Here is a 26715-nt window from a genome sequence, read left to right as displayed (position 1 = left end):
TGCCCGGCATAGTTAAAAAGCCGTCTAGGGTTTCAGCTGTTTGGCTGAGCCGCCGCCGCCTCCCGGCCACCAGCCCGTGAGCAGCAACGCGGCGACCGCGCGCGGTGGGCAGAGTTTCCGCGATTTCCCCGATGCTTCCCTGCGGCTCCTCTGCTGGCTTCCCGGGGCTTTGGGAACTGGAGTGGGGTGGAATGGGGAGCTCCCGGGACAACGCCGGGAAGCTCTAGCGCTCAGCGAACCACGAGCTGTCAGCAAGCTCTCATCTGCACTGGTGCGACTCTGGCTCGTGTCTGCCCGGGGGTATTTTCCTTAGCTCCTTGACCGTTTTCCGTGACACTCTATTTATTTGAATAGCACTTGAGCCTCGCTTGTCCCCCACCCTGCGGCTTTCATTCATACATCCTCCTCTCTCAACAACTTGTAAACCGCACACAAAATCTGAGTGTCACCACGAAACTCCGGGAGACTTGGGGAGAGCCATTCAGGGTACTGGGTTGCTTTGGGGAACGTTTGCACAAAACATAAGTACTTGTGGTCACACTCTCCGCTTCTTCACAAACATGCACACAGATTCAAGTCCCGAGAATAAGAATGAATATGCCTCCCCGCAGGCTACAAAAATTTGCATCTAGTGGCGCGATCCACGGAAGCTTCTCGCTCCCGCGGCCAGACTGAGCCGGCACATCCCAACCTGCAGGGCCCGACTACTCAGCTTGATTTGGGGGCCCCAGCCCACGCACGCACACGGGGTTCGGGGAAGGACGCAGCGTCCACAGCTTTCTGTCCCCTTTCACCTCCCGGACTCCCAGCAACGCCGAGCGTGGCGCGCGCCGCCGGAGGACGTCGGCCCGGCCTGCCCAGCGCCGGCCAATCCCGAGCGTCCATGCAAATGAGGCTCCTTATCGGGCCGCGGCTCCGCCTCCCGCGGTTGCGGCCGTGGTAACCCATTCATGGGGCCCGCGCAAGGCTGCAGCCCCGTTCCGCGGTGCTCGCAGCCACCGCCTCCTCTCCGCTCCGGGTCTTTCCCTTCCTTTTACAACTGATCCTGTTGGGGATTTTTTTTTTTTTTTTTCTAAATTCGAGCGGTGGGGAGGAGGAGCAGGGAGGGGGGACCAGGAGGAAGGGGAGCGATTAGGCAGCCATCAATCTCCTCCTGTTTCTCCCAGAACAGGTGATGCTTCTAAATTGTGATCACTTTCTGGAGGCAGCGCTGCAGCTGGAAGGATGCGAGCGACCTAGGACGGAGGCCCTGAGGCGGCAGATCTGAACTTGCGCAGGATAAATAGCAAACTTTAACTACATCAGCCCGCACCTCACGCGCGGAGCAAAGGACGGGTTATCTCTTTTTACCGCCCCCTCCCCCCCAAGAGAGACTCAAACTTCGGCTCTTGATCCCCTTTCTTGGATTGCTCTGGAGGAGACGTTTTGGTGTTTGGTGACAGCATTGGGAACAGTAGGGACAGTGTTGTAACTCGTATTTTTAAAGCGACAGTAGACCAGACTTTTTAAATGTTTGGGATTCAAGATACTTTAGGAAGAGGACCAGCTCTGAAAGAGAAGTCGCTGGGTGCCGAGATGGATTCGGTCAGGTCCTGGGTCCGGAATGTCGGCGTGGTGGACGCCAATGTCGCGGCGCAGAGGTAATGATACGGCCTCACCATTATTATGTTCTTAAAGTCTTTTCTTCGTTCCCTTTCTCGCTCTCACCGTCTGTCTGTCTGTGTGCCCCCTCTGTCTCCCCCCATCTGTCGTCCTGGCCCTGCGCGCTGGAGCTGGACTTGGGGCAAGCAGGTCGCTGCAATTAGGGGGACACTTACCCCGCAGCCAACACTCGAGTTTCCGAACTGCCTAGGTCGTTTGTGTTTCTCCCCCACTCCTTCCCCACAGACCACTCTTTGGGAAGAAAAATAACAAAGTGGCATCCAACGCCTTGCGGCTCAGCCCTTAGTCCAGCGATGCGGGCCCAGCCGGGAGCTGAGTGCGAGGACGCGAGCTGGCAGCGGCGGCCGCCGGAGAGCCGGGCTTCCCGGCGCCTCCCGGGTTTCGCCACGCCGCTCGCAAGCGCCTCTCCTCCCGCATCTTGCCGGGTGATTCCTGAAGGCCGGAAGCCCCGCGGCCAGATGGCGGCGGCGACGCGAGGAGTGGGAGAGGCCGGAGCCGCTGCCGGGAAGGCAAAGCGGCCGGGAGCTCCGGGGCGGGGGCAGGCTGGAGGTCCAGGCGCAGAGATAAAACAGTGGACCAGACCTAAGGAAGAGGGGGGTGAGGGGAGACAAGAGATTAAAAAGGGAAGAGGAAGGAATAACAGTAGAAAGAGCTGCAGAAGACGAAGAAAGGCGAGGAGAGGAGACCGGCGGCAAACGCAGCCTTTAGTTTTGCTAGTTACTGAAGTTGACTTTGTTTCTAAGAGTCCGCGTGCTGAGATAGTAAACGCCTTGTCTAGGGTGCCACCCCACGAAGACATTCTGGTCCCTTTCCCTCATCACCACTACTGAGCTGGGATTTATGGTTTCTGCGTCCTTGCCTTCGAAAGACAGCCTTCCTCCCACAAACCCCAAAGAGCCTACGAACTTCTTCCCACGACTCCAGCCTTCCTATCCTCTCCCCTGGCCATCTCCCTCTAAGTCCTGACATCACTCAGAGAAATGCCTCCTTTCCCAGACAGGCCACATCTCCAGGTGTCCCGGGTAGAGCGAACCAGCCGCCACCCTCCGAGGAGAGGAGACCCGGGCGGCCGCAGCTCTCTCCCTTCTCCAGGAGCCCGGGGCGCTGCCATCCCCCCACCCCCACCCCAGGCAGACGGCACAAGGCAGAGACGCCTTTCCGCCGAGGTCTGGGGTCTCTTAGAGCTTCCGCCGAGGGAAATCAGGCAGCTTCGCAGACCCGGCTCCGAAGCGCATTTCCTTAGCCAAGCACCTTAAAGACACCTCCCCTACTTTCCTCCTTTACCCGGATCAAATAATTGTTAAACTTGTAATACGCAGCCCGAGTGACGGACTCTAGCCAGAATTCTACGCCATTCAGAAGAGTGAAAATGCTCGCGCCCTGGGGTAGGAGGCCCAGAGATCCCAGCGCCGCGGGGCAGCCCTGGCCATCTGCGCGCTCGCCTGGGCCCCGAGACTTCTGTTAAATGTGATCTGGCGGCTAGTTTGTCCCCGGCCGCGACAGGTCTGCAGGGAGGTGTGTGCACACATTCAAAACGCTCGAGGGCGCCTCCCGGGTCCTCCAACTTGGGTTTCGAGGTCAGCGGGTTTGGCTGTCGCCGCCAGGAGATGCAGCTTAAGCAGGGATCCCCCTGGCCCCAGGCGAGGACACTCTCCGCCTCTTAATAACATTTTGCCTTCTCCAAGCGCAGCAGTTCTGGGGGCGGGGTCCTAGTATCACTTCGTCCGCAGTGGCCCGCGATCCTTGGTCCTGGGGGATTCCACTCTGCCACTGTCCGGGGAGCAACTTTTCGGAAGAGCGAGGGAAGCGGGAGGAGAGGCCTCTCCCGGTAGGTTGAGGCTTGGGCTCTGGGTTTTCTGCCCGGTCCCAGGGGGTTCCCCACCCACCAAATTTTGGGAGAGAGCAAGGAAGGCGTAGTGACCGGTAGCAATAGGTCAGTTATCTCCAATGAAGATGAAGGAAAAGGGTCGCTTCTTCAAAAGTAAGGAGGCATTTATTGCTCTGATCCCAGGGGCCTAGTTCCAAATCGTGATCCAGCTAGGGGCTTTACCTGAGAGTGAGGATAGGGACGGCCCTATGGGGATAGGACTCGGGCTGCCACCTCTGGGGTTGTTTGGGACATTGGTCCGCATTGGGGATTTTTCGGTCTCCAGTAAAGGCCAGACTGTGAGCTGCAGAGCGCTGGGATGCCCCGGAGGTTGGAACAGCCCGTGGTGGCGGTGTACAGGACGGTGGTCCCCTTAAGCCGACCCCTGTGCCCACTGCAATTACTCGAAAGCATTCCCTTTTCTTACATTCAATTGCAAAAAGGTCTGAGGGGCCCAGAACTCTGGACCGGGGACCAGAACCCTTGACAACCCCACTCCCCGTGGTATTTGTGTGGGCACGTTGGTAATGTGGTGTCTTTCTCTCCTTCCCTCTGTCTGGTGTCCCCCGTGTCTCTTCCTGCTCAGCGGAGTCGCCCTGTCTCGGGCCCACTTTGAGAAGCAGCCTCCCTCCAACTTGAGGAAATCCAACTTCTTTCACTTCGTTCTGGCGCTCTATGACAGGCAGGGGCAGCCGGTGGAGATTGAGCGCACAGCCTTCGTTGATTTTGTGGAGAACGACAAAGTAAGCGAGGTCCCCCTCTTCTCCTTACGGCCTGATAACTACCTCCTTGCACAATACTAAAGATTCCATCTGTCATTCAAGACACCTTTCCACTCATATCATCAGGAATGATAAATCCAGGCTTCTGGCCCCAGCCTCTGAGTCAGTCAATTTCGGGTACCTCCTCACTGCGGGGGTGCTGGCGGCTGTATGAACCCAGCCTCTGGGTCATTAGCAGAGCCTGCGCATGGACTGACCATGGAGCAACCCCCCTTCAAACCAGAGCATGTCCTTTTCCGGGGTTATTCTATTTTATACACACCTGCCAGCGCCCGCGGAGTGGAGACCTAGAGCCCAGTCTTGACCCGCCTTCCCTATTTTGAGCCCACTTTTCCATTCTCGCTCCCCTGTGCAGTGTCCACGCTGACCCAGGCTTGAGTTTGGGGGCTGGATTCGATCTCTGATGAAATGGACATGTGACAAAAGGAAAGTCTTTTGCCCTCTCTGGGCCTGTGGAGCTTTAGGGCAGAAGCTTCCTGAGGTCCCCCTCGAATTTGGGCCCTGGTCCCTGAGCTTGTGGACCCAGAAGCTCCAGTCTTGACGGGATAGAGCCAAATGCTGCCATTGCCAATGGACAGGTCCCTGCATCTTTCTGCCAAGGGAAGTCTTGGGACTCCTTAAGGAGGGACAGAGACCCATTGGGTTGGGAGGGGCCGGTTTAAAGGCATCCTTGGTGGGGTGTCCTATTGTCAGCTCCTGGGGGGCTTCGTCACACTTCTGAGGACATTTTTAAGGGGGAGAGACAGAGGGGTGGCCCAGGGTCAAGTGGCCAGAGCCATAGCAAGTTTCAGAGGTTGGCCCAGGGCAGACGCTAGTGCCCTTTGACCTGGGGCTGGGCAGGGGGTTGTTCAAAGCTGAGGAGTGAGCGGCAGGAAAGGCGGTGGGAAGCCGTACAGGGCGAGCTCTCTAGTTTTTCCTTCACTGCGTGGGGGGTGCTGGAAGGCAAGGGACTCGAACATTGCCTGTCTTTTCAGGAACAAGGCAACGAGAAGACCAACAACGGCACCCACTATAAGTTACAGCTCCTCTACAGCAATGGTAAGCACATAGCGTTGGCGGTGCCTGCTCATTTCTCTTGCTAGGAGGGCGACTGACCACGTCGCAGTTGCTTGCAGTCAGCCTCCAGACAGGGGAACGCAGGGCTGCAGGAGGCTCAGGCAGGGCCAGAGGCAAGTGCGTCGTCTTTGCTCCCAGGACGGCATAGCCCAAGTGCTTGCGGGAATTGGGGAGCCCGGGGCTGCTGCTGGACTTCCATCCCCCGGAGCAGGGACTGGTTTGGGTGCTGCCAGCGGCTCCGTGGCCCTTACCTCTTGCCCCCACCCCTCCCCCACAGGCGTCCGCACGGAGCAGGACCTATACGTCAGGCTCATCGACTCAGTCACCAAGCAGGTGAGCGGGCACCGGTCTCCTTTACTCTCGGGCACCCCTGACCCCCCAGCACCGCACCTCCCTCCCCACCCCTACCCCCCACGATTGCCTGGGTCGGACTTCACATGCCTCTCCACATCAACTAGCACCTTGTCCAACCTGGAGAGCCATTTTTTCCCATTCTCCCCACCGTGTCCTCTTTCTTTCTGGTTGGGGTTGGGGATAGGAGAGCAAAGGGGTGAAGAGAGGAAGCAATTGGTGGGAGATCCCATCCTCCCAAACGTTCCCTTTTGCAGGAAATATGTCCTCACTAGGGCAAACTTCTCTATTATTCTTTCGCTTGAATTAATCAGGCCACAGCTCAGGTTCTGTGCTAACTCCTAATGAAGTAGTGGGCAGAGGGGAAACATCAGTTCTGTGCTCGTTCTGAAGTCCCCTTTCCTTTGTCTCTCCATGGCCCTCCTGTGTTCTCTTCCTGCTTCCCCACAAACTCCCCACACTCCTTTGCAGCCCATAGCTTACGAGGGACAAAATAAGAATCCAGAAATGTGCCGCGTTCTCCTGACCCATGAAGTGATGTGCAGGTAAGTGTCTCTTTTTCCTGCGGGCTTTGCTGGAAAGCGGGACAGGTGAGCCGCGCTGGCCGGCTTGGCTTGCGTGCCTCCCAGCCATTGACTTTCAGGAGTGGTGGCTCCAAGGGATGGAGGCCTTACCCCTGGGGGCTGATCTGCCAGAACTACCCCCTTAAAGGCCAGATTCTTAGAGCATATCCCTTAGGACTCCAAAAGGAAACTAAGAACCACTCAGGATTTTAAAGCCCGCCGTCTCAGGAGTTTCCTCCGTTATGAGGAATGTCTCTGTTGTCCCGAGGTCAGTGGCAGCGCAGGGAGGGGCCGGGCAGCTCCAGACCAAGTTTGGGGTTGCAGACTTTGGGACTCTACCCGAGGTCCGCATGGCTAGGTTCCAGCCTGTTCTGCACGCTCCTGGTAGATTTCCAGGAGGGGCTACTTGTGGAGTATGGAGTCAAAGCACTGGAACAGACTTGCAGGCTGGGAGAGGAACTACCCGAGGGTGAATCCCCCCAACCCCAACCACAGTGGCACATTTCTGTGATGCCGAAGGGTTTCCTTCCTCCGGGGATGTCGCTTCTCCAAAGATTTCCCTTGTCAGGGGAGTTTCTGAGGTCAGGAGAAACTACTGGAGAGAAAAAGCAGTCCCGTTGACCACTAGTGGGAGAGGCGGGGAGACGACCTCATCACAGGGGTCCAGAGCAACAGTTGGATTCCGAGCATCAAGTTGTGAGCGGTGTAGTCTCCAGATCCCTGCATTTTCCCCCATCTTCTTTCCGGAGACCAATCGTTCCATTTAAGTCCCTTCTTCTGCTTGACTAGAGAAGAGAATTAAAAATTAGAAGAAATTCATCCACACACTTAATTATCCATCCTTTGAACAAACTTTTGAGTACTGGGGACCCACCACAGCAAAAGAGAAACAGAAACTCTGGAAAGAGGTGGCTATTTGACTATAAACATTTAAATGTCAAGGTCATACACGTTTTTCTTCCTCCCAAATCTCGGATTGAAGAGAAAAGCCTGTTCTTCCTTACTCTGCTGTTGTCCCAGTGAACGTCCACCAGCTCCAGACTTGCTAGTTTTGGATAATTGCAGGCCATCTGATTTAGTTTGGACTGTTTTATGGGCAGCTCCCAGCTGCCTGGACTCCCTCCCAACCCAGTCAGAAAGAAACCATAACAATCAGCCATGTTTGTTTTGGTTTTGACCAAGTATTAGAAAAACAAACTTTGCCAAATGCAAAGTTCAATTCTGCCCATGGCCTCAGCGGAGGGGAATGGCGTTTCCCTGCCTGAGTAGCTGGGAGAGGCCATGGGTAATGGAGTGAGCAGATAGCCACTCCATTATCCCAGGGTCCCTGATAGATTCCTTCAAAAAGGAAATGCAATTCCAAGAAGAGCTTGCATGTAATACCTGAGATTAAATGGAACACTTTGATTTGGTTGGGTAATTGAAGGACTTTTTTTTTTTTTATCCCTCTTTATACTTTTAAATGTCTTTGTTTGGAGAGATTATCTTCTTAAAAGAAAGGAAAACAAACCCCCAAACTGACCCATTGTCTGACAAATTATACCTATCACTTTAAATAACACTCGCACGCCCCATCCAGCTGTAGTTAAGGCTGACATTTTTATTTTTAAGCCCAATCAAATCCTCCTCATTTTATGCTGTTTAAGTAACAGCATCAATTTTTAAAGCCTCTAGTTTAGTCTGCATTAGTAACACAATATAAAAATTTAATGTACTGTAACTTCTCTGCATCTGAGACCTGGGAAGACGTTCTGTGATTTTCTTCCCCAAACTAGAATTTAAAACAAATATTAATTATGGATAAATAAATGATCCATTGGATGAGTACTGTGTATGGGGTGTGTGTGTGTTGTGTGTGTGTGTGTTTTGTGTGTGTGTGTGTGTGTGTGTGTTTTGGGAGATAGTTGGGGTGATGGCAAATATTGGATGTAATCAGAGGGGAAGATCTCAATTTGTCAGTTAGAGCTGGTTGATTGTCCAGTAAGTGAAAAAAGTTCCTTCTCCCACATTTTAGGGGCCAGGGAGAGCAGCCAGTGATTGAAGGATGAATCAGATGAGCTGTTCTGAGGGGTTATTTCCTACTCTTCGTTCCCTTTGGTCTTGGGCATACCTGAAAATTTCCTTGAATGGTTTTATGTTCTGTAATCCTTAGGAAAAGAAAAAAAAAGCTCATAAATTGGCATTGAGCTTTCAGAGAGAACAAAATAAATCTCTTTAGGAATAACTTTTTCTCCCTTCCCCAGTTGTCTCTGCTCCTCTCTTCCCTGCTTTAGTTCATTTTGCCAATTATTAGCAAGGAGAGATCTAGTTGTTATGTTGCTGCCAGCCAGCCCTGTGCCCTCAATGCTCAGAGGGTTAAAAGATATTATAATTTGAACAGAAGTCGTCTCAAGGCCTACAGCTGGCTAATAACAGAGCTGTATTGAGCGCGAGCAAACCCCACAGCTGTGACTTTTCGCCACAAGGCGCAGGCTAGACAGGGTCCTAATCAGATGGGCCAGCCGGGCAGTGGGGCCAGTGTCTTTACCGGCCAGATGGTGTGAATTTAGACACTTTTGTTATGCAATCGCAGGGAGGAGTTGGGGAGAAGAAAACAAAACAAAAGCCACCATGCTGTGCGCTTATTTGAGTTTGAAATTAGAGACAGATTTTTGAAAGTTGAGGCTTGAATTTTAAAAACGATTTTGGAGGGGAAAGGGCACATTCGCTTGTCTTGAACAGGAGTTTGACTGACTGGACACCCTGTGTCCAAGGCTGGGGCTTTTTTTCTTCTTCAGCCATCCTTTGGCCCCCTTTCTTCTTCCTTTTGGAAAAATGCAGGTAAGATTCATGATTGGGATGCGATTTTCCATATTCCCCCAGCCTCATCACCAACTTGGTTTATTTTTTCTCTTTCCCTCTCTAGAGACTCTGTGAGCTGGGGAGGACCAGAGAATCCTGTAGCATTTGAGGGAAAAGGTTGAGAGTGTTTCAGGGAAAAGGTTCTCTGAGTTAAGAATTAGAATAAAATAAATCAAACACAGCCAAACTGCGGAGTGGAGGACCAACCTGCATTTTCACTCATTAGGGAGAAAAAGCCCTTCTGAGCCTCGCTGTGGTAGTTAGGAACACAATCAACCTAGTGCCAAGTTCAGTTTCCTCTTCTCTTTGTTTATTTTCCCCCTTCCTTTCCTATTTTACAGTCTTGAAATCTTCTGATTTAAAGAAACACCGGGAACATCAGCCCTAGAGCATTGCTTGTTAGAAGATAACCCTATAAAGCCTTTTCACTAAAGTAGCTGAACCTGAAGTTGGTTGCACAGGCTTTGTCTCTACGGCAAAGGGAGAGGAGAATGGAGTTTGTTATCTGAGTAATTCAGGGCCCCAGTCCTTCTCATCCACCAAACACATATCTGATCCCAGGACGATTGTTTGCAGACGGGGGTTCATGAATGTCTTCTACTTTCCACTTCCCCTTGCTTATGTTAATATTACTGGCATGAGGATGGAATGTCATTTAAGAAACCAGATTTAAACAAAAAAGTAACTAAGACATCTTAATGAGAACTTTTTTTTTTTTTTAATAAAGAAAGGAAAAGAAGTAGTTTTGCCTCACCCCGAGAAATTTTGAGAGGGGCTCAGATGGAGCACATGCAGTCCATTCCTATTATTTTTATTCCTTTACTATTATAGCCTGGACCAAGTAAGTATCTCCTATATCTCTTCTGTGCTATTAACATTAGAGATTGTACTTAAATATGTTACCATTGGAACATGAAAGATTGAGTCCTAAGGTTTCTCTGCATTTTTCCTTGAATATCATTTCCTTCCTCTATGAGAGGCACCAGGCTTACATTTTTATCTGTTTTTCTATTCCTTCGGAGAAAATCCCCATGGAAAGCAGCTGAATTCAGCTCAGCAATTCTGCAAACTTACTCAGCCTCTTCAGAATCATTCCTTCTCAAACTAAACAGATTGGCACAATCTGACAGTCTGTGCTCTTGTAATTAAATTGTACTGGTGTCGCACACATATTTGGGTTAGATTGACATACTACTGATGTCAAAGGGGAGTCTAGCTAGAAGGTCTTTAGGTAACAAGCATGCCTGGGCTTCTGAAATCGTGCTGCTAAGAAAAAAAAGCTTTGCCTGAGCTACAGAGGTATTCTGCTGACATCAGCAACAGAAGTAGGGAGAGGTGGGTGAGGGGAGTGGTAGGGTGGTGGAAGAGAGACAAGGGCTTTGGGAGGTGGGAAGGCAGCTGGCCAGCATTTTTATTGGTGTTAATCTTGGGATGCATTGAAATTTTAAAAGTTAAGACCCAATATAATTTCAAAGGCAAAATAGTATTTCAGAAAGTCCCCAGTGGCAAGCTCTGGTATTTAAGAACATTGAGACAGTTTTTCTTTTACTTCCTTCTAATTTGATTAAATTTCTTAAAACCTCCTAGCGCTCATTTGGTGAAACTTGTTTAGCACTTCTCCAGTCTATCTTGCTCTTGGAGAAAGGTAGAGTAAGTCGCCAGGTTATCCCACACACCCTTGTAGGAGTGACCTTGAAAAGTTTTACAAAGACTTCTTTATTTGTTTGTTTGTTTTTTTTAATTCTGTGGAGGACCAGAGAAGGCAAGTGGACTGGAGGGAGCCACAAAGCAAACTGTGTTTGGACTGGTGGTAGGTCTCAGAGTCCCTGTTGCCTTGTGGTCTCGCTCTTTGCCTTGTTTTGTCATCACTTCCAAAGAGGTCTTGGGGATTTCACTGCCTCACTGCTTCCGAAACAAAGAAGGGCCTCTGGAGATAATCTAGTCCAGTACTTTAATTTTATATATAAGGTTGGCAAAGCCCAGAGGGATTAAACAGATTTGACTACCTTCTCTCAGCTGCTTGGTGACAGTGTCTATGGGACGCCAGAGCCCTGATTCTCACTTCAGCCATCTTTCCATTGTGTTGCTTTGCTCTCAAACAGATTGTAGGAAGGGCAGTGCTGACATCTAGTTTGCTTATTTCCTGATAGTTATGAGGCATAGTCTCCGACCAGTGTGGATGGTCATTTTTTTTTTTTTTCTATGCAATGTCAAGGCCATGTTCTTAAGCAACCCTGTTGATGGTAGACCAGGTGCTTGAATGAGCCAAGAGGTATTTGGAAGCCTGAGGTCTGGTGGCAGTGGGCAGCCTCAAGGGGAGGTGATTTTCCAGTGCTTCCCCACCACCCAGTCTCCTTTGCTTTTGTCACATCTGTCTAGGTCCTTCTTAAAGACACCTTTGGATCGGAGCGTTTTGCTCACGGCTTAGGTCTGACAGAGTCCTTCCTGTCTGCTGTAGTTGCTGTATGGCTTCTTCTTTTCTTTCTCTCTCCCAGATAATTCCACAAGCCTTTCTCTAGCATCTACCAGGTATCCAGCACTTTGCTAGGTGGAAGTCTTGGGAGGTAGCAGCTTCAGGATGGGACTTACACAGGAAGTCCCAATTCTGTTCTTGACGTTGGTGGATATCATGGGAAAGATCATTTTAGTTCTCTCTACCTCATTTTGTGTCTCTCTGCCTCATTTTCTCCCAATTTTACAATGTACATCATGGTTCTGGTCTTCCTCCTTCATCTTTAGAAAATGAGAGAAATGGATAAATAACTAAATGTTCATAAAGTATACTGAGTTCTCTGGAAAGATATTATTATTATACACATAAGGTTGATAAAGCCAGGCAGCTACTCGGGGTCTATTTTATGCCTTCTCCTTTCCCTTCTTTCTTCAAATATTTATTAAGACACACAGATCTAAAAGATACAATCATAAAATCAGTCCACATGGAACTGGAAGTGACCTTATAAATTAAAAAATCCAACGCCCGTGGTTCAGAATACAGGTATGGCTCCTGGGAAAGTTGTGATTTGCTGAAAATTACCCAGTTATAAGCCATAGAGTGAGAATTTGAGAGAGTATCTCTGGGCTTAGGGTTCAGTGTTGTGTTTAAACATAGCCATAAATCCTGAGCTCAAGCAACTGAATGCTAAGAGGTTATCTAGGACATAATCACTTTTGTGAATGTTTCTACATTGTATGCTCATTGTATTTTGTTGATTTTAACAAATTTCTTTTATTCTCTTGGTTCCTTCCCAATCTACAGTCGATGTTGTGAGAAGAAAAGTTGTGGGAACAGAAATGAGACTCCTTCAGACCCCGTCATCATCGACAGGTAGGGGGGAGAAAGCGATTGAAGCGATTATTCCTGGTTTCTTTCCTTTATGAATCTCAACGCTGAGTACCAATTGCTTGGGATTTGCCATAAGGTTGGTTTCATGTCTTCAAGGCAAAGCCAGTCCAACATGTGTTTTCTTGTTCTGGTTGACCTTTCTTGGAAGAAGTCAGAACCTTCTTTTCTGAACCCGTGTCTCTAAATCTATGATGGGATTCTTTTCCAGGTGCACTGATGTCAACCTAATAAGGAGTATGTGGATGGTAAAGGATTCCTGCTCTCCTATCTGGCAGAGCTGGGTCTCAGTAAGTTTCTTGGGAGAGGCAGTGTACCCCAAGTTAAGCGGCAACTCCTTTATTATTCTCGGTGATTGCTGTTGGGTTTGAAGACTATCAGTTTAGATTACAGTTTAGGGGATTGTGACAAGCTCTCTCTTGCACTGAGGGAGATTCTGTTTTACCACAGAGCATTGCATTTTGGGTCTTATGTTATATTCAGAGTGGGAAAGATTCTCTGGGACAAGATGCTAATTCATTGAAATGTGATTTAGGCATCCTCAGCTGTCTGTTTTTGTGATTGGAAACAGAACTTACAAACCAATGAAGAAATACCAAATTAACTTCCAGCAATCATGTAATTTTTAAGAAATCCCCTATTCCCACCCCTAATTTTTTCTCTTTCGTTAAAAAACGGAATAATTCCCTATTGCTTCTTTCTTTGGGTTTTCATGTTTCTAGCCAGGTCCTGAAATGGATTGGAGAGACCACAGTCTCCAAAGTTGTTATTCCAATATTCCAATGAATTCTCAGCTGGGAGAATGGAACCTCTGGCATTCTTCCCAGAAAGCCAGCTTGGTTTCTTTGTGGAAAGTATAGCATAGCCCTAGGAATGAGGAGCCTGGAATACTGATCCTGTCCTCACTCCTGACCTTGGACAAAGCACTCAGCATCTCTGCTCTTCAGTGGTATGACCGAAGGGTACTGTCTGCCACTCTAGGTTTCAGGAGGCTCCAGAAGTATCTACCCATGGCAGTTTTGCAGTCTTCTCTGAGATGCTTAGAAGAGGATAATAACCAAATGTCAAATGTTTGTTGGTTGTAGGAGTACTTTTGCCATCATAGGAGTTTCAGGTGAGACTCATTTTAGGGAGCTGCTTGGAATTTCCTTTTTGGTTTTGGTTTCTCTTTTTTTCTGAAAGTGCATGGAAGCTCCCAATGGAAGAGTTGTGAGAACTCTTTGGGGTCAGCCATCTTCCTCATTTGACAGATGGAAACTGGCCCAAGAATGCTGATATGACTTGCCTATGATTGCACAGCTGAGTGGAATAAAGCTGGTCCTAGAACACAGCCATCCGTCCTTCTTGGCTCATGTTCCCTTTGCTGCCACAGCCTCCTTCTCCTGGCACTGTCTGTCTTGACTTATGTGACTTGGATGTGTTGATTGCACATGGCCCCATTTCCCAACATCCCAGGATGCCCTAAGGATCCCTGGGGGGAAATATGAAGCCTATGAGAACAAGCTAGATGCAGACCCTGTCCCTCCTGGCATGCACACTGACCTCACCAATCATCTCTCCTTCACACACTTTTGCTCCCTTTCAAGATGCTCCTCCAACCTCATGACAAGTACCTCTTTTCTTGTGGTGAATAACCCACAAACCAGCTTTAGAAATGGTTGCAAACATATAAATGCTGAGCTGCACCTTACATCTCATCAGCACACATCCTGAAGACTCCTCATGGAGCCGTTCTTGCATTAAGAAACCCAAGGAGCCTGCACCTGAGGATAAAGCCAAACATATTTACATTTTCATCCTATGTGAACACATTACATGTACAAGAGAAGGTAGTCTTTTATCTACATCTCTGTGTAGAGTCTCCACATAGAGAAGAGTTTCAAATTAGGTGCTTTCATTGTTTGTGCTAGAATGCCTTGCATTCTTCTCAGAAGGTGGACATTGTATTTTGGCTGCATGTGATAGAGCTTTATGTGGCAATGGCATTTATTTTTTACTATCATTTGCAGAGCAAAACAGCCCAGTGATGTCTCTGCATCACTTGAAATATGTATTACTTTTGAAATGTTACTCATCTACACATGGAGACATAAATATCCAAGAGTACAGGTAAATTGGCCATCATCAGGTGTTTCAAGAACCCATTTTATGATAAACAGATGCATTTGTTCTGTCTTACTCACTGTCAGGCTTTTGTTTGATGACATTGTTCCTTCTGGTTTTATTATTGCTCCTGGATATCTTTGTGACTTACCTTTGCCTTCTTCCCTTCATTGTGGAAGTAACAGGAGCTAGAGTCAGGTTTCCATTTGTTGGAAGTGAGAGGGGTGGTTTGTGTCATTCAGGGGTTTGGTTGAGTTGTGCGTTCACTCCCTGTGTTCAACGTCTGCCAATTAGAGATGTTGAGATTCCCCCATGAGCACCAAACGGGTGCAAAGTAGTCTATTTCGGATTTCCTCTGAGTAAATATAGAACTCTCATCTTTGCCCTTGTTCCTATAATGCCAACTAATTATCTCCTCCCCCTGCTCACTCAGTCTAACCAGATGCAGTTAATTTACACTGTCTCTCTTTGAGTTTTCTCACACAACAGGCACGCTCCACTCTGGCTCCAGGGAAGCCTGTTTATTCCCTTGGAATTGTGCATGTTCAGAGAAAGGAATGGGGAGCTCAAGGGTGGTTCCCAAAGTTTTCACCACAAAGGACCCCTTCTGTTGTTTCCCTTGGCTAACCCAGCATTTTAAGATTTTGTCTGCTAAACTGCAGTTAACAAGTAATCATTCAGTTGTAATTCCATTTTTATTAATCAAAGACATACAGCAGAATGGGAAGGAAAACCTCATTCCAGAAATGTCCGTGATCTCATCAATGGCCAATGAGAAGTTTTGACTGGGATGAGGCAACCAGTGTTAGCACACTGAGTCCGTAGACTTCCAGCTCAAACACAAAACAACTTGACTTTTTACTTAGCCCATGTGACCACATCCTGGGCAGATACTCAGTTTCCAATAGGCTGTTTGAAGTGTGAAAAATAGCTTTTACTACTCTGTGGCTCCTTCACTGAGAGTCATTGGATTTATAAAAGGACATCACCCATTAGAGATTTGGTTCTTCGTTTCCTAAAACTTAGCCCCAGACCAGGGTTTTTTGTTTTTTCGTTTGTTTTTTTCTACTAAATTATTCCCTGCCCTGATTTCTCTAGAAGCTTATCTGTCTTTTCAGCATGCTTTTGTGAATTCCTGGGCAGCCACACCCCTCTCCAAAAGGCCAGGCCAACACACGGCTCAGCAGGACTTGCTGCTGAATCATGGACCCCCAGCAGAGCCTTCCTTCTGTGTACAAATGTGTGCATATGTAGAGTGGCAATGGGTTTATCAGCTTTTAGTGTAAAAATCCAAAGTTCCTATTGGAAAAGAAAAAAAAACAAAACAAAACAAAACAGCAGAGCAGAACAAAACAAAACCAACAATGAAACCATAATCCTTACTTGGGTCTTCAGCCTTAATCTTGTTTATAAAGATCTGTGTGTGGTAAATAAAAATTAAAAGGCTCAAGCCTGATTTGTATTTTGTGGTCTCAGAGCTAATCCAACCTTATTTATTCTGGGCTGTATTCTTCTCAGACTCTCTTCTCTGTCTGGAAGCCTGTTCTGAATATCTACTGAAACTCTGGGGTTCTTAGGATAATCTGGTGCTCCATGGGAAGAGTGTTTTAGGGACAGGTTCACCACTGTAGGTGAGTGAAAAAGAATCCTTACTCTTCCAGTTCTTACAGCCCCATCAAAAGTCAGATGGATGGCGAGGGCAAGAGTTCTTTTTGAGTCTTTGTAGGTTGTCCCTGCCCCTGTGTATAGTGGTGTGATATTTTCTCTTCAAAGGGCACATCAGCCTATGTTTCACATCCTAAATATCCCAGCTTTTGGTCTTGGGACATTGGTCTCCACATTTCCAAACTCCGTTTCCAGGAGTGCCGTTTTCTGTGTTGATGTATTTCTGTTTATTTTCTTTTTCAAGAAGCCAGACAAACAACAAAATGAACCTCATTCGAAAGGTTGACTTGAAAAGATCTGGCATATAGGTATGCACAAGGGGGTTTTCCTGATGTTATCTTCCTTTTTTTTTAAATTAAAAAAAATTTTTTTTTAAGATTTTATTTATTTATTTGACAGACAGAGACCACAAGTAGGCAGAGAGGCAACAGAGAGAGAGAGAGAGAGAGGAGGAAGCATGCTCCCTGCTGAGGAGAGAGCCCTATGTGGGGCTCGATCCCAGGACCCTGGGATTGTGACCTGAGCCAAAGGCAGAGGCTTTAACTCACTGAGCCACCCAAGCGCCCCCACCTTTTTTTAAAATAAGCTTTTCGTTGTGGAAAAATACACTCAACCGAAAATTGACCTTCTTAACCATTTTTAAGCATGCAGCTAAGTGGTTTAGGTTCATGCACATTGTTGTGCAGTGAGTGCCACCATGCCTCTACAGAACTCTTGTATCTTACAAAACTAAACCTCTGTCCCCATTGAGCACTAACTGTCCACTCTCCCCCACCTCCAGCCCCTGACAGCCCCCATTCCACTTTCTGTCTCTGTGAGTTTAACTACTTTGGGGACCTCACATAAGCAAAGTCATACTGTGTTTGTCCTTTTGTGACTGGCTTATTTCACTTAGCCTAATGTCCTGAAGCTTCGCTCATGTTGTACCATGTGTCAAAAGTTGCCTTCCTTTCTAAAGCTGAATAATACTCCATTCTGAATATATCATGTTTGTTTATCTACTCATCGGTCGATGGACACTTGGGTTCCTCCAGTCTTTGAGCTATTTGTGAACAATGCTGCTACGAACATTGGTGTACAAGTATCTCTTTGATTCTTTGTTTTCCCTTCTTTTGGATATATATATCCAGAAGTGGAATTGCTGGGCCATATGATAATTTGAGGAACGACCAAACCGTTTCCATAGCAGCTACCTCATTTTATGTTCCCACCAACCATGCACAAAGGGCCCAATTTCTTCACATCCCCACATAACGGGACATTTTCTTTCTTTCAAGATTATATTTATTTATTTATTTATGTGTTTATTTATTTGTGTATTTATGTATTTGAGAGGGAGAGGGCGCAAGGGCATGTGTGTGGGAACAGGGGGAAGAGCAGAGGGAGGGAGAAGGAGGGAAAGAATCTCAAGCAGACTCCCTGCTGAGCCCAGAGCCTGACACAGGGCTTGATCCCACAACCCTGAGATCATGACCTGAACTGAAACCAAGAGTTGGATGCTGAACTGACCCAGCCACCCAGGCACCGCTTTTTTTTTTTTTTTTTTTTTTTAAATAGTTATAATCCCAAGTTTTTCTCCTATTGTCATCTTGATAGGCATCTTCACCTGGTGCTTTCCCCTCTGGTTCAGGCTTCCTGTTTGCTCTTTCTCTGCCACTTGGTAAATCCTTTTCTTGCCTCTTTCTACCTCATCAACTGCCTTGTTCCATTGGAGTGCATGCTTAGATCCTCCTTCCTTTGGCCCATACTTGTTATTCCACTCTTCAGTGTATCGCTTAACTCCAGCAAAGTATCATTTGTGGGATGGGAACTTCCAGAGAACAACTGTGGGGGGTAAAGCCCTTACTGACCTTCCATGCATGCTAGAGGGTATTGCATTCAACCTGAACACTAGAATTTTTGTTAATTTATCATATGAACTCCACATTAATCTCTCTTTGATTTATGGTGAAGATTCAGCTTCGAACCTCACTATTTCCTCTAGCGTAGAAGCAGTATTTGGATGGTAGTTGGAGTTGAGTTCTTGCTGAGATTTATGTCCACAAAGCCAAGAGGGTTCCTGCCGTCTTAGGCCACTCAGGCTGGTTTTCAATCTGTGACCACTCCCTCCCTTTCTCTGGAAATGGACAAGCCTGATACATCAGTAGACATACCTCCTGAACAAAGACTTCTGTCTCCGAGAAGGTTGGGTAAGACCAGTGCTCAACATTTAATTGGCACTTACTGGATGATGGGCATGTGCTAAGCAGTTGTGCTTGTTAAATAATCTTCTTAATAATCTTCAATGGTTGATAAAAGTTTCAATTATATGGAGGAAAAAATGAGTCTTAAAGGAGTTGGAGAACTTAGCCAAGGTCACAGGCTAGTTTCAGTGGTGAAATTAGAGTGTAGTTAATGGGTAGAAGTTCCAGAGAAAAAGACTTTTGTCTAAAGGAAGGAAAAACTTCCAGAATTCAGAGCTGTGTAAGAGTGGAAAAACCTGGGACTATGGTCTGGAGGCACTCTTGATGGGATCTTAGAGAAGGGGTCTGTTTTTTGGGAAGTGGTGGGCACTGCTGGCTTCTGAAGTGCCATTTAACTTTGAGGTTGTACAAGTCACATTCATGTGTGACAGGTTTGATGGAATATCAGTCCTCAGTCCCCATGGCAGAAAGGCAGCACTGTATAGCTAGATATGGCCTTGGACTAGGAATAGGATGCCTGCTTCTGGCCCCAGATCATTCACTAACTGGCTGTCTAATATTACAGAGGTCACAAGTTGCTCTTTGGGTCTCAGTTTCCCCATCTGTAAAAAGAAGTGCATTGGATTAATGGATGACCTTCACATTACCTTCCAGCTCTGAATTCTCTGATTGTAGCTGAGGGCCCAGGTTTGGGGCCTGAATGCTAATTCAGCAGCCTTGCTCATAAATAATTTACAGGAGCTATTAATGTGCGCCTTCCATGCCCAGTCTCCCCATCTCTGGTGTGGGGAAGCCCAGTGCTATGAAAAGTCTACAAAAACCTGGCCCTGGGCTATTTTTTTTTTTTAAGCGAAAATTCCATTTTCTCAGAGAGGGTGTAGATTTTCTTACTAAAAAACACAGATTATCTTCCTAAAGTGAATGCATCATTCTTTCTTGTTCTTTGTCCTTTGTTGTCTAGTAAAACCTTTGCTAGTGTCTTGGCCATTTTAGGGGGACACAGATAGAAGGGACTCTTCCACTTGCTGGTGTAGAAAAAAACATGCCTTTTGGTTGAAACACATCATGGGATGACAGCCTGGACCAAGTGGTAAATAAGAAATGAAATTTCCTTTGAGAAAATCCCTCTCTTCCTGCTGATTAAAGAGATGGCACAGAAGAGTTATGAAGTTTACTTCTGTTCTTGGGTTAGTGTTTAAGAGTTATCCTTATTCTATTCGATGGACCAGCCTTCTTAGACTTGCAGAACTTTAAGATTTGGCACAGATGAGCTCAATCATCTGTGCATCAGGTCACTCCATCATTCATTCATTGAGGATATATTTCTGTTGTTCAACTAGTTAGCAAATTATTTGTGAACTCCTGGCACTAAAAGACCGTCAGAGAATATAACTGCCATGGTTCCTGTTCTCATGGAACTGACAGCTTAAACAGTCACACATTTATTTACCAACTGTGAAAAGTACAGGGAAGACTAGGTGAATGGCTGGCAGGTAAGTTCTAACTTTCTAGTCCCATCATTTCTTTCCTCATGAATCAAAACGGAATCAAAATCTGTTTCATCAAGCAGACCTTGAATATGTCCTCCCTCCCTTTGCACATACCAGCTCTACCTGGAGTACCCACCCCAAACTCCGTCGGTTTAAATCCTGTCCATTTTTTAAGACCTGCTTCAGATTCTGCCTCCTCAAAGATTTCAGTTCTTGGGGCACCTGGGTGGCTCAGTGGGTTAAAGCCTCTGCCTTCGGCTCAGGTCATGATCCCAGGGTCCTGGAATCAAGCCCCACATCGGGCTCTCTGCTCAGCGGGAAGCCTGCTTTTTCCTCTCTCTCTCTGCCTGCCTCTTTGCCTACTTGTGATCTCTGTCTATTAAATAAATAAATAAAATCTTACCCACCCCCCAAAAAAGATATCAGTTCTTATAGCCAGAGTCTTCTCACGTGACCTTTGACACCTGTGCTTCCTCTTGTTAGGATGTATAGATATGATCATTTCTTAAATCTATTTGGGTTTGCCTGACATTTGCAAGCATATTGTAATTCTTGGATGCCAGATGCCATGTGTCACTTAAGTCTATCTTTTTTTTTTTTTTTTTTTTTAGTTTTATGATGGTGCTGATAACACTGCCTTTCTCAATGAGTTGTGGTATTAAAAACATTAGTGTGTGTAAGGTGACTACCACAGTACATAACAGAAGAGATGCTAAAAAAAAAGTCATGTCAATTATTACCTTGTATCTTCCACAGTGTCTATCAAGTGGCTTGGATACTACAGTCATTCAGTAAATATTGGCAGACTAATCTGTGACTGCCAAGCCTTGAAGAGTTTGGATGACAGAGTCCTTTGCCAATTCATATAGGACCTTTCCTGTAACTAGTTGTATTTGACTGTTGCTTAGCAGTCTTACCCCCAGTGGCAGACAGGTAAAAAACAATGCCAGGAACAGATATCTAGGGTTGTGAGGCAGAATGAATCACTCAATAAATGTTTATCAAGGGTCTCTTATATTATAGACTTTGAAAGGTGCTCTTAGGGATAAGAACATTGAATACGAAGCTGTCCCATCATCTGAGCTTGCAGTTCAGATGGAAAAACAAAGGATGTGCAGAAAAAAAAAAAATGTGATGCAATGGAAAATGTAAAAACTTCCATAAAAGAGGCAGAGATTTAAGCTCTGAAGACCTAGATTTTCATGTAGGTAGAGGTGTAAAGGGTGATGACTGTAACTTAGACATTCCTGGTTGAGGCCAAAGGTCATTCTAGGAGGAAAGTATGTAGGAGAAGATATATGAAAGGAAAGGCTGCTCGTAGTTTTACAAGTGCAGGGATATGTGTGAAGGGGGAGCAGTAGGAGAAGTAAGAAAGATTATTTGGGTCCAGATTTTGTAAGATTTTATATGGCTGTACAAAAGTATTTTGACGTATTTTGTTGTTCGGTGGAAAGACATCAGAAGATTTTGAGTAATGCAATTTCATGGTCAGGTCAATATTTTGGAGAGATAACTCTGAAGATGAATTAGAAAATCGGGAATGGAAGTAAGGGAACCTATTAGGAAGGTGTTACCAATAGTTCACAAATACTTTTCTTTTTGTGCCTTTTTGGGGGAATTTATCAGTTTATCTGCCAGAGCTTGGGCATATTTCCAGTGCCTTGTACCATCAGGAATTGGGAAGATGGGCAGCTTCAAATTTTGTGGCTTCCTATAAAAATATCCCAGTTTCTGATTTATTTCTTTCATCTTCTTCTGGATGTGCTCCCTTCTACCACCAGTAGTGGTTGGGACTTGGGTTTCCCTGCCAGATAGCAGTCACTGGAGGTAAAAGACCCATTTTCTCACCTCTCCACATTTCACTTCCCCTCCCCCAATACACCCACCACTCCAAAGCTTTTGCTGATGTTGCCACTTGTCCCCATGAGTACACGTCCTTTGTTCACTGGAAAGCTCAGATCCTTTGCAAAGAACTGCTGTTGTACCATCTGGCAATCTGTGAATTTTTTAGTAGCCTGGATGTTTGTGAGAAAGCCGAAACTCAGAGGCCAGAATCCAAACCATTTACAAGTAATTCTTTAGAAAAGAGGTGAAAAAACCCAAACCAGCTCATCTTTACTAGCATTCTTTCATCCAGAGTGCTTGCACAGGTCCCCTGGACCAATTCCCAGTGAAAATCAAAGGACCAAGTGGTTGTATGCAGTTATGCAGAACAAATAATGATATGCTTCAATGTCCAGCTTCTTCCTCATAAAATTGCATGATGTGATTAAATAGCAGGATTGCCAGGAAGAGGATGAGTCAAGAGTAGAAGAACAGTATTCCAAAGTTGTTCTGTGCTAATAATAAGAAATAGATGTTTATTTCTAGGAAAGGTATTTCTTTTCAGAGTTGCCTAGCGGGCTCTCAGGGGGAACAAAGGACTTGTACCTGGAGAAAGATTGATAAGACTACACATTCATTTAGAGAGAACCTTCTAGAACTTCCAGTTCTTTCTTTCTTTTTCTATGTGAGGAAATGGGACTAGATAAGTTCTTCTGGCTCTATTTTTTACTAGCCAAGAGGCTAACAAGCCAAATGGTTGGGAAATATGAGATATCCCAAGGAGATAAGAAGGAAGTTACCCACAAATGATTTTCCAGACTTGAGGTTCTACCCATTAGGACTGGATTAGATGATTTGTTGATAGAAATCTTAGAAGAATTGTTCTCTGTTGCTCTGTTCTTCATATTGACCTAGGATTGCAATTGGAGGGGGTGTTTGCTTGAAAGGAAAGTGGTTGGGTGACAAGAGGCTCAAAGCATGTCAGGCAGCCTAGACCCAAGTCTATAAAGAGTGAGCATTTCATCAGCCTGGACTGGGTAATTAATTAAATCATTGTCTTCCAGGAAGGTTTTGTTCTAAAACTCTCCCAGCCCCCTCAAGACCACCAAGGAGCCAGAACTGGTGAGAAATGCTGCAGCTGCTCACATATAACAGGAGCTTTTGAAAAGGAAATAGGGAGAAATTCCTAATCCCACTGATAGGAGGGCAGGAATGGAAGAATTTGCAGGGATGGATCCAGATGGAGTCAGGCCAGCACTTTGGGGTTAACACCTGCATTTTTTGAGGCACAGAGGGTGCCAGGAGTTTTTAGAAAGAGAACTCACAAAATGGTCATGCATTCTGGGTCGTTGTACCTTCACATGCTGCTATGCACACAGAGGCCCTCCTATAAAGCCCTGAGGTGGGTCTCTATGGAGACAAAGAGAAAGCCTTTTTGTTTGTTTTGGGTCCAGATTTGTACAGGTGTGCAGGACATTTTCCTGATTGATTTAAAGCTATGCACGTGACTCATCTTAGCTACATACTGGGACTGTCACCCCACGTTTCAGATGAGAAAACTCAGTTGAAGAGCAACTTGTTCAATGGCCATGCAGCAAGCAGGTCAAAGATTCAGCTGGGATTAGAGGCAAGATCTCTAGATCCTAGGACAAAACTGTGGCAGTCTATGCAAGGAGAGGACAGGAGATACAATGGTATTCATGCCGAATACAGTGTCACTGAGTCTCAAAGCTTCTAATTGGACTGGAGCATTGGAGGATTCATCACCTTTCCGGCATCATGCCATGGGTCAGACTGATGACATTTTCCTTTGCTATAATCAGTAATTTTGTATGTAGCCAGTTTGTTCTGTGTAAAAGGCTGTACGCCCAACACAGATTTATGACATGTGGTTCATATGCTTGAGGTGGCTATTATTCCTGCAATGTGATAATAAGTGTAGCAGAATCTGGCTTCAGACCTAGGTTTGACCACTCTTCTATGCCAGTCATCCCTTTACCCACTCATTCATTTCCTGCCTCTCATTGAGTTTGAATTTGCCAGATTTAGCAAATAAAAATAGGGGATGCCCAGTTAAATTTAAATATCACATAAACTTGAGTGATTTTTTTTTTTTGGTGTAAATACATCCTAATTAAATTTGTATTTCAAATAAACAGCAAATATATTTTCAGGATAAACCTTTCCCAGGCAATATTTTGGATATACTTAGACTAAAAAAAAAAAAAAAAATCCTTCGTCGTTATCTGAAATTCAAAATTAACTGAACTTCCTGTATTTTATTTGGCAACTCTACCTGAATCCCAGTTTCTTATCTGAAAAATAGGAGACTTAGGGCTGCCTCACAGCACCGGGATGGGGGAGAGACGATGTGTGAGAGCTCTGCTCCATGATTGACCCTAGGGCTGATCAACACATGCTTGGTTCCTTCCTTTCCATGTTTTGTTTTGTTTTTTGTTTTTATTCCTCCCTTCAGACAGGGGTCTTCATTACCTTCTTGTCTATGTGGAAGTTGACTCCCACTTAGGAGATTCATTTAGGAGGCTGATAGGTGAGCAGAAAGCAAGATTGGGAACCATCAGCATTCCCTGACTGCCTCACCCCCCCCACCCTGCCGCCCTCAGTCTTTGCCAGTTTCTCCACCCAGACCCCCTCCTCAGAGTTCTGTCTCTTGTCTCTTTTTGTCACCTCTCAGTGCCTTGCTCTCATGCTCTGTCTAGACCCTGTTTTATGGACTTGTCGCCTCTCTTGCATTGCTTTTGCTTAGTGTCCACTGTCCATCTCCTGTTCACTTTCATTCTGACTTCCCTGAAAGCCTTTGTTCAGCGTTCCCTAAGTCTCCCTCAGCGCTTCCAACATGTGGGATTGTTTAGGCTCGAGTGATAAATTGCCCAGAGTTAAAGGTAAAGGGGAAGCTCCTCTTTCCCCACTTGGTCCTGGCTGACGTTTGAACAAGAGCCAGACTTGACTTCGATTTAATGCTAACAGTTCACTTGATGCTTGCCCAAGTAAATGTAGAGTGGCTAATGCATTTTATCATCCAGATGTTGAGTCACAAGATGAAGGATAACTACCACTTATACATATATCTGGGTAATTTAGTGAACTGAAAAAAAAAAATCCAACTTTGAAAATTTGGTGTCATTTTTGAGTCAACCTATGTTGAAAAATGGATGGCAGATTCCAAAACGGTCCTCTTGCTTTCTTCACTTCCCTTGCACCCCACCCACGCCCCATCTCCCTCTTTTTACCTTTCTTTTTACTTCCTGCCTCTGGTTTTCGGGTCTCCCTTGCATCCCTGCTGCTGCCCCCCCGGCCCCCCCCCCCCTGCACCTTGCCTCGCATTTTCAGTGAGGTGTCTAACCTTGATTCCGACACAGGCTGTCAGAAACATTTCCGCGAGCAACTTGTACCCTAATGCCTCTCTCCTCAATCCCCTCTTTCTTCTTTTCGGTCCCTGATGAAGAATGAAACGCTGGCTTCACTGTAGGTGTTCCATTTATAACTCCGGCTTGGCGGTTTTCACTTCGAGTGGAGTCCATTGAGCTTGTAAATTGTATTGGATCAGTGAGCCCGTAATGAGACCTCCAAACCCAAACAGTAGAAGTCTGCTGGGATTTTATTGTTCATAAAGCTTCTTCCCTGGGGAGGGATAGAGTCATTAGGTGTGCACTGTGTTTAATATTTGGTCATGACAGGAAGCAATAATTTTCTATTTTTATGGTGGCTTCTGAGTTTTTAAAGCAATTGTCTAATTCCCATCACTGAGACTGGAAGCAAATTAACCAGACAGTGAGGTAAGCCTGGATGTGATTTTGGTCGGGGTCTATCTGGTTTAGCATCTTTCTCCATCTTGTGCCTGACCTCCACTACTCTGATGGCTGGCACCTGCCTGCTCATGGGTGTAACTTAGGATCTAGAGTCCTGCAAACTCTTCTTGTCAGGTAGAAATGCTCTTTCTCCAAAGAGGATGTGGAGCTGTGGGCTCTTCTGAGAAGCCCTCCCCTGTCCTTTCAGACCATCCCTTCTTTAGATGAGACAAGCGTGTCAAGTTTTTCAAACCCTGAAAAAGGCTGCCTCCCCACTTTGTAACCTCGAATGAGGCAGCTGGATTTGAGTGAGATATGAGGTTACATCCGAGTGATTTGGATTTGAGTGAGAGATCTCTTCTAAAAGTTTGCAAACTCATCCCAGCATCAAGAAGCCCCTGGTCAAGGTGTTAGGTTTCCTTGCTTCATGAAGGCGGTGGGGGAATGCTTTGGTTTAGAAACCTCTGGAACAGAGCCCAAGCCTGAGTATCTGCAGACCAGGACAGAAAGATCAGTTTGGTGAGTTGGCATGATTTCTGTCAGTTGGGCCATCCTGACCTGTGATACTGGAACAGGAGGTAGAGATTTTCCAAGGACATGGGCTCAGCTGTTCCCCACTCACATCCGTAAAGGGCCATAACTAGTAGATGACTCCATAGGTTGTGGGGTCAGTGGTCCACTGACTGCTGGCTGCTAGTCGACCCTGACAGCAGGGTTTGAAGCTCCGATTCTGTGATGTAATTCCAAGTACAAGGAAGGTTGAATAGAAGGCTGGTTGTTTTGAGACACATTCCGACTGTAGATTGTCTTGGTCTCTTCAGCATTTTTCCCCCTCTGTAGGCAACTAAAAATGAGGCGTCAGTGACATGCTTCTTCGGGAAGTCATAGCCTACAATTTTTTGAATTTTACAGCGTTTAGCAAGAACCAGCTGGGCAAAATTGTGCCCGAAAAATTGTCATGCTTGACCTGACCTGCAGAACTATGGAACTGACTCTCAGCTGTTAATCAGATGTGATGACCTTGAGAAAAACTTCCTGAAAGCTCTCTGGCATGGGAAGCCTAGACTTGTTGCACATAAACGGATTCCAGGGAAGGTTAAGGAAGCCATGGACTAAAGACAGGAAACCAGAGCCAGAGGGTAAATGAAAGTATCTTTTTTCCAAACCCAAGTCACA

The 26715-nt window shown here is 46.3% G+C and overlaps 1 protein-coding gene across 1 annotated transcript in view; it reads left to right on the top strand.

The window, feature by feature from the left end:
* The first annotated feature begins 943 nt into the window (after positions 1 to 943).
* Positions 944 to 26715, top strand: part of EBF2 (EBF transcription factor 2) — a 194742-nt gene continuing 168970 nt past the window's right edge. Inside the window, exons 1-6 of the mRNA XM_004763239.3 lie at positions 944 to 1640; positions 4116 to 4272; positions 5286 to 5349; positions 5645 to 5700; positions 6190 to 6263; positions 12382 to 12450. Of these exons, the coding sequence (XP_004763296.1) occupies positions 1510 to 1640; positions 4116 to 4272; positions 5286 to 5349; positions 5645 to 5700; positions 6190 to 6263; positions 12382 to 12450 (551 nt within the window). The 5' untranslated portion in view covers positions 944 to 1509. The remainder of the gene's footprint in view (positions 1641 to 4115; positions 4273 to 5285; positions 5350 to 5644; positions 5701 to 6189; positions 6264 to 12381; positions 12451 to 26715) is intronic.

The sequence above is a fragment of the Mustela putorius genome, unplaced genomic scaffold, assembly GCF_011764305.1.
Source record: "Mustela putorius furo isolate JIRA1106 unplaced genomic scaffold, ASM1176430v1.1 tig00003937_pilon_pilon_pilon, whole genome shotgun sequence".
Taxonomy (NCBI): Eukaryota; Metazoa; Chordata; class Mammalia; order Carnivora; family Mustelidae; genus Mustela; species Mustela putorius.
Note: the sequence above shows the minus strand (reverse complement) of the source record. Positions and strands in the feature narration are given on the sequence as shown.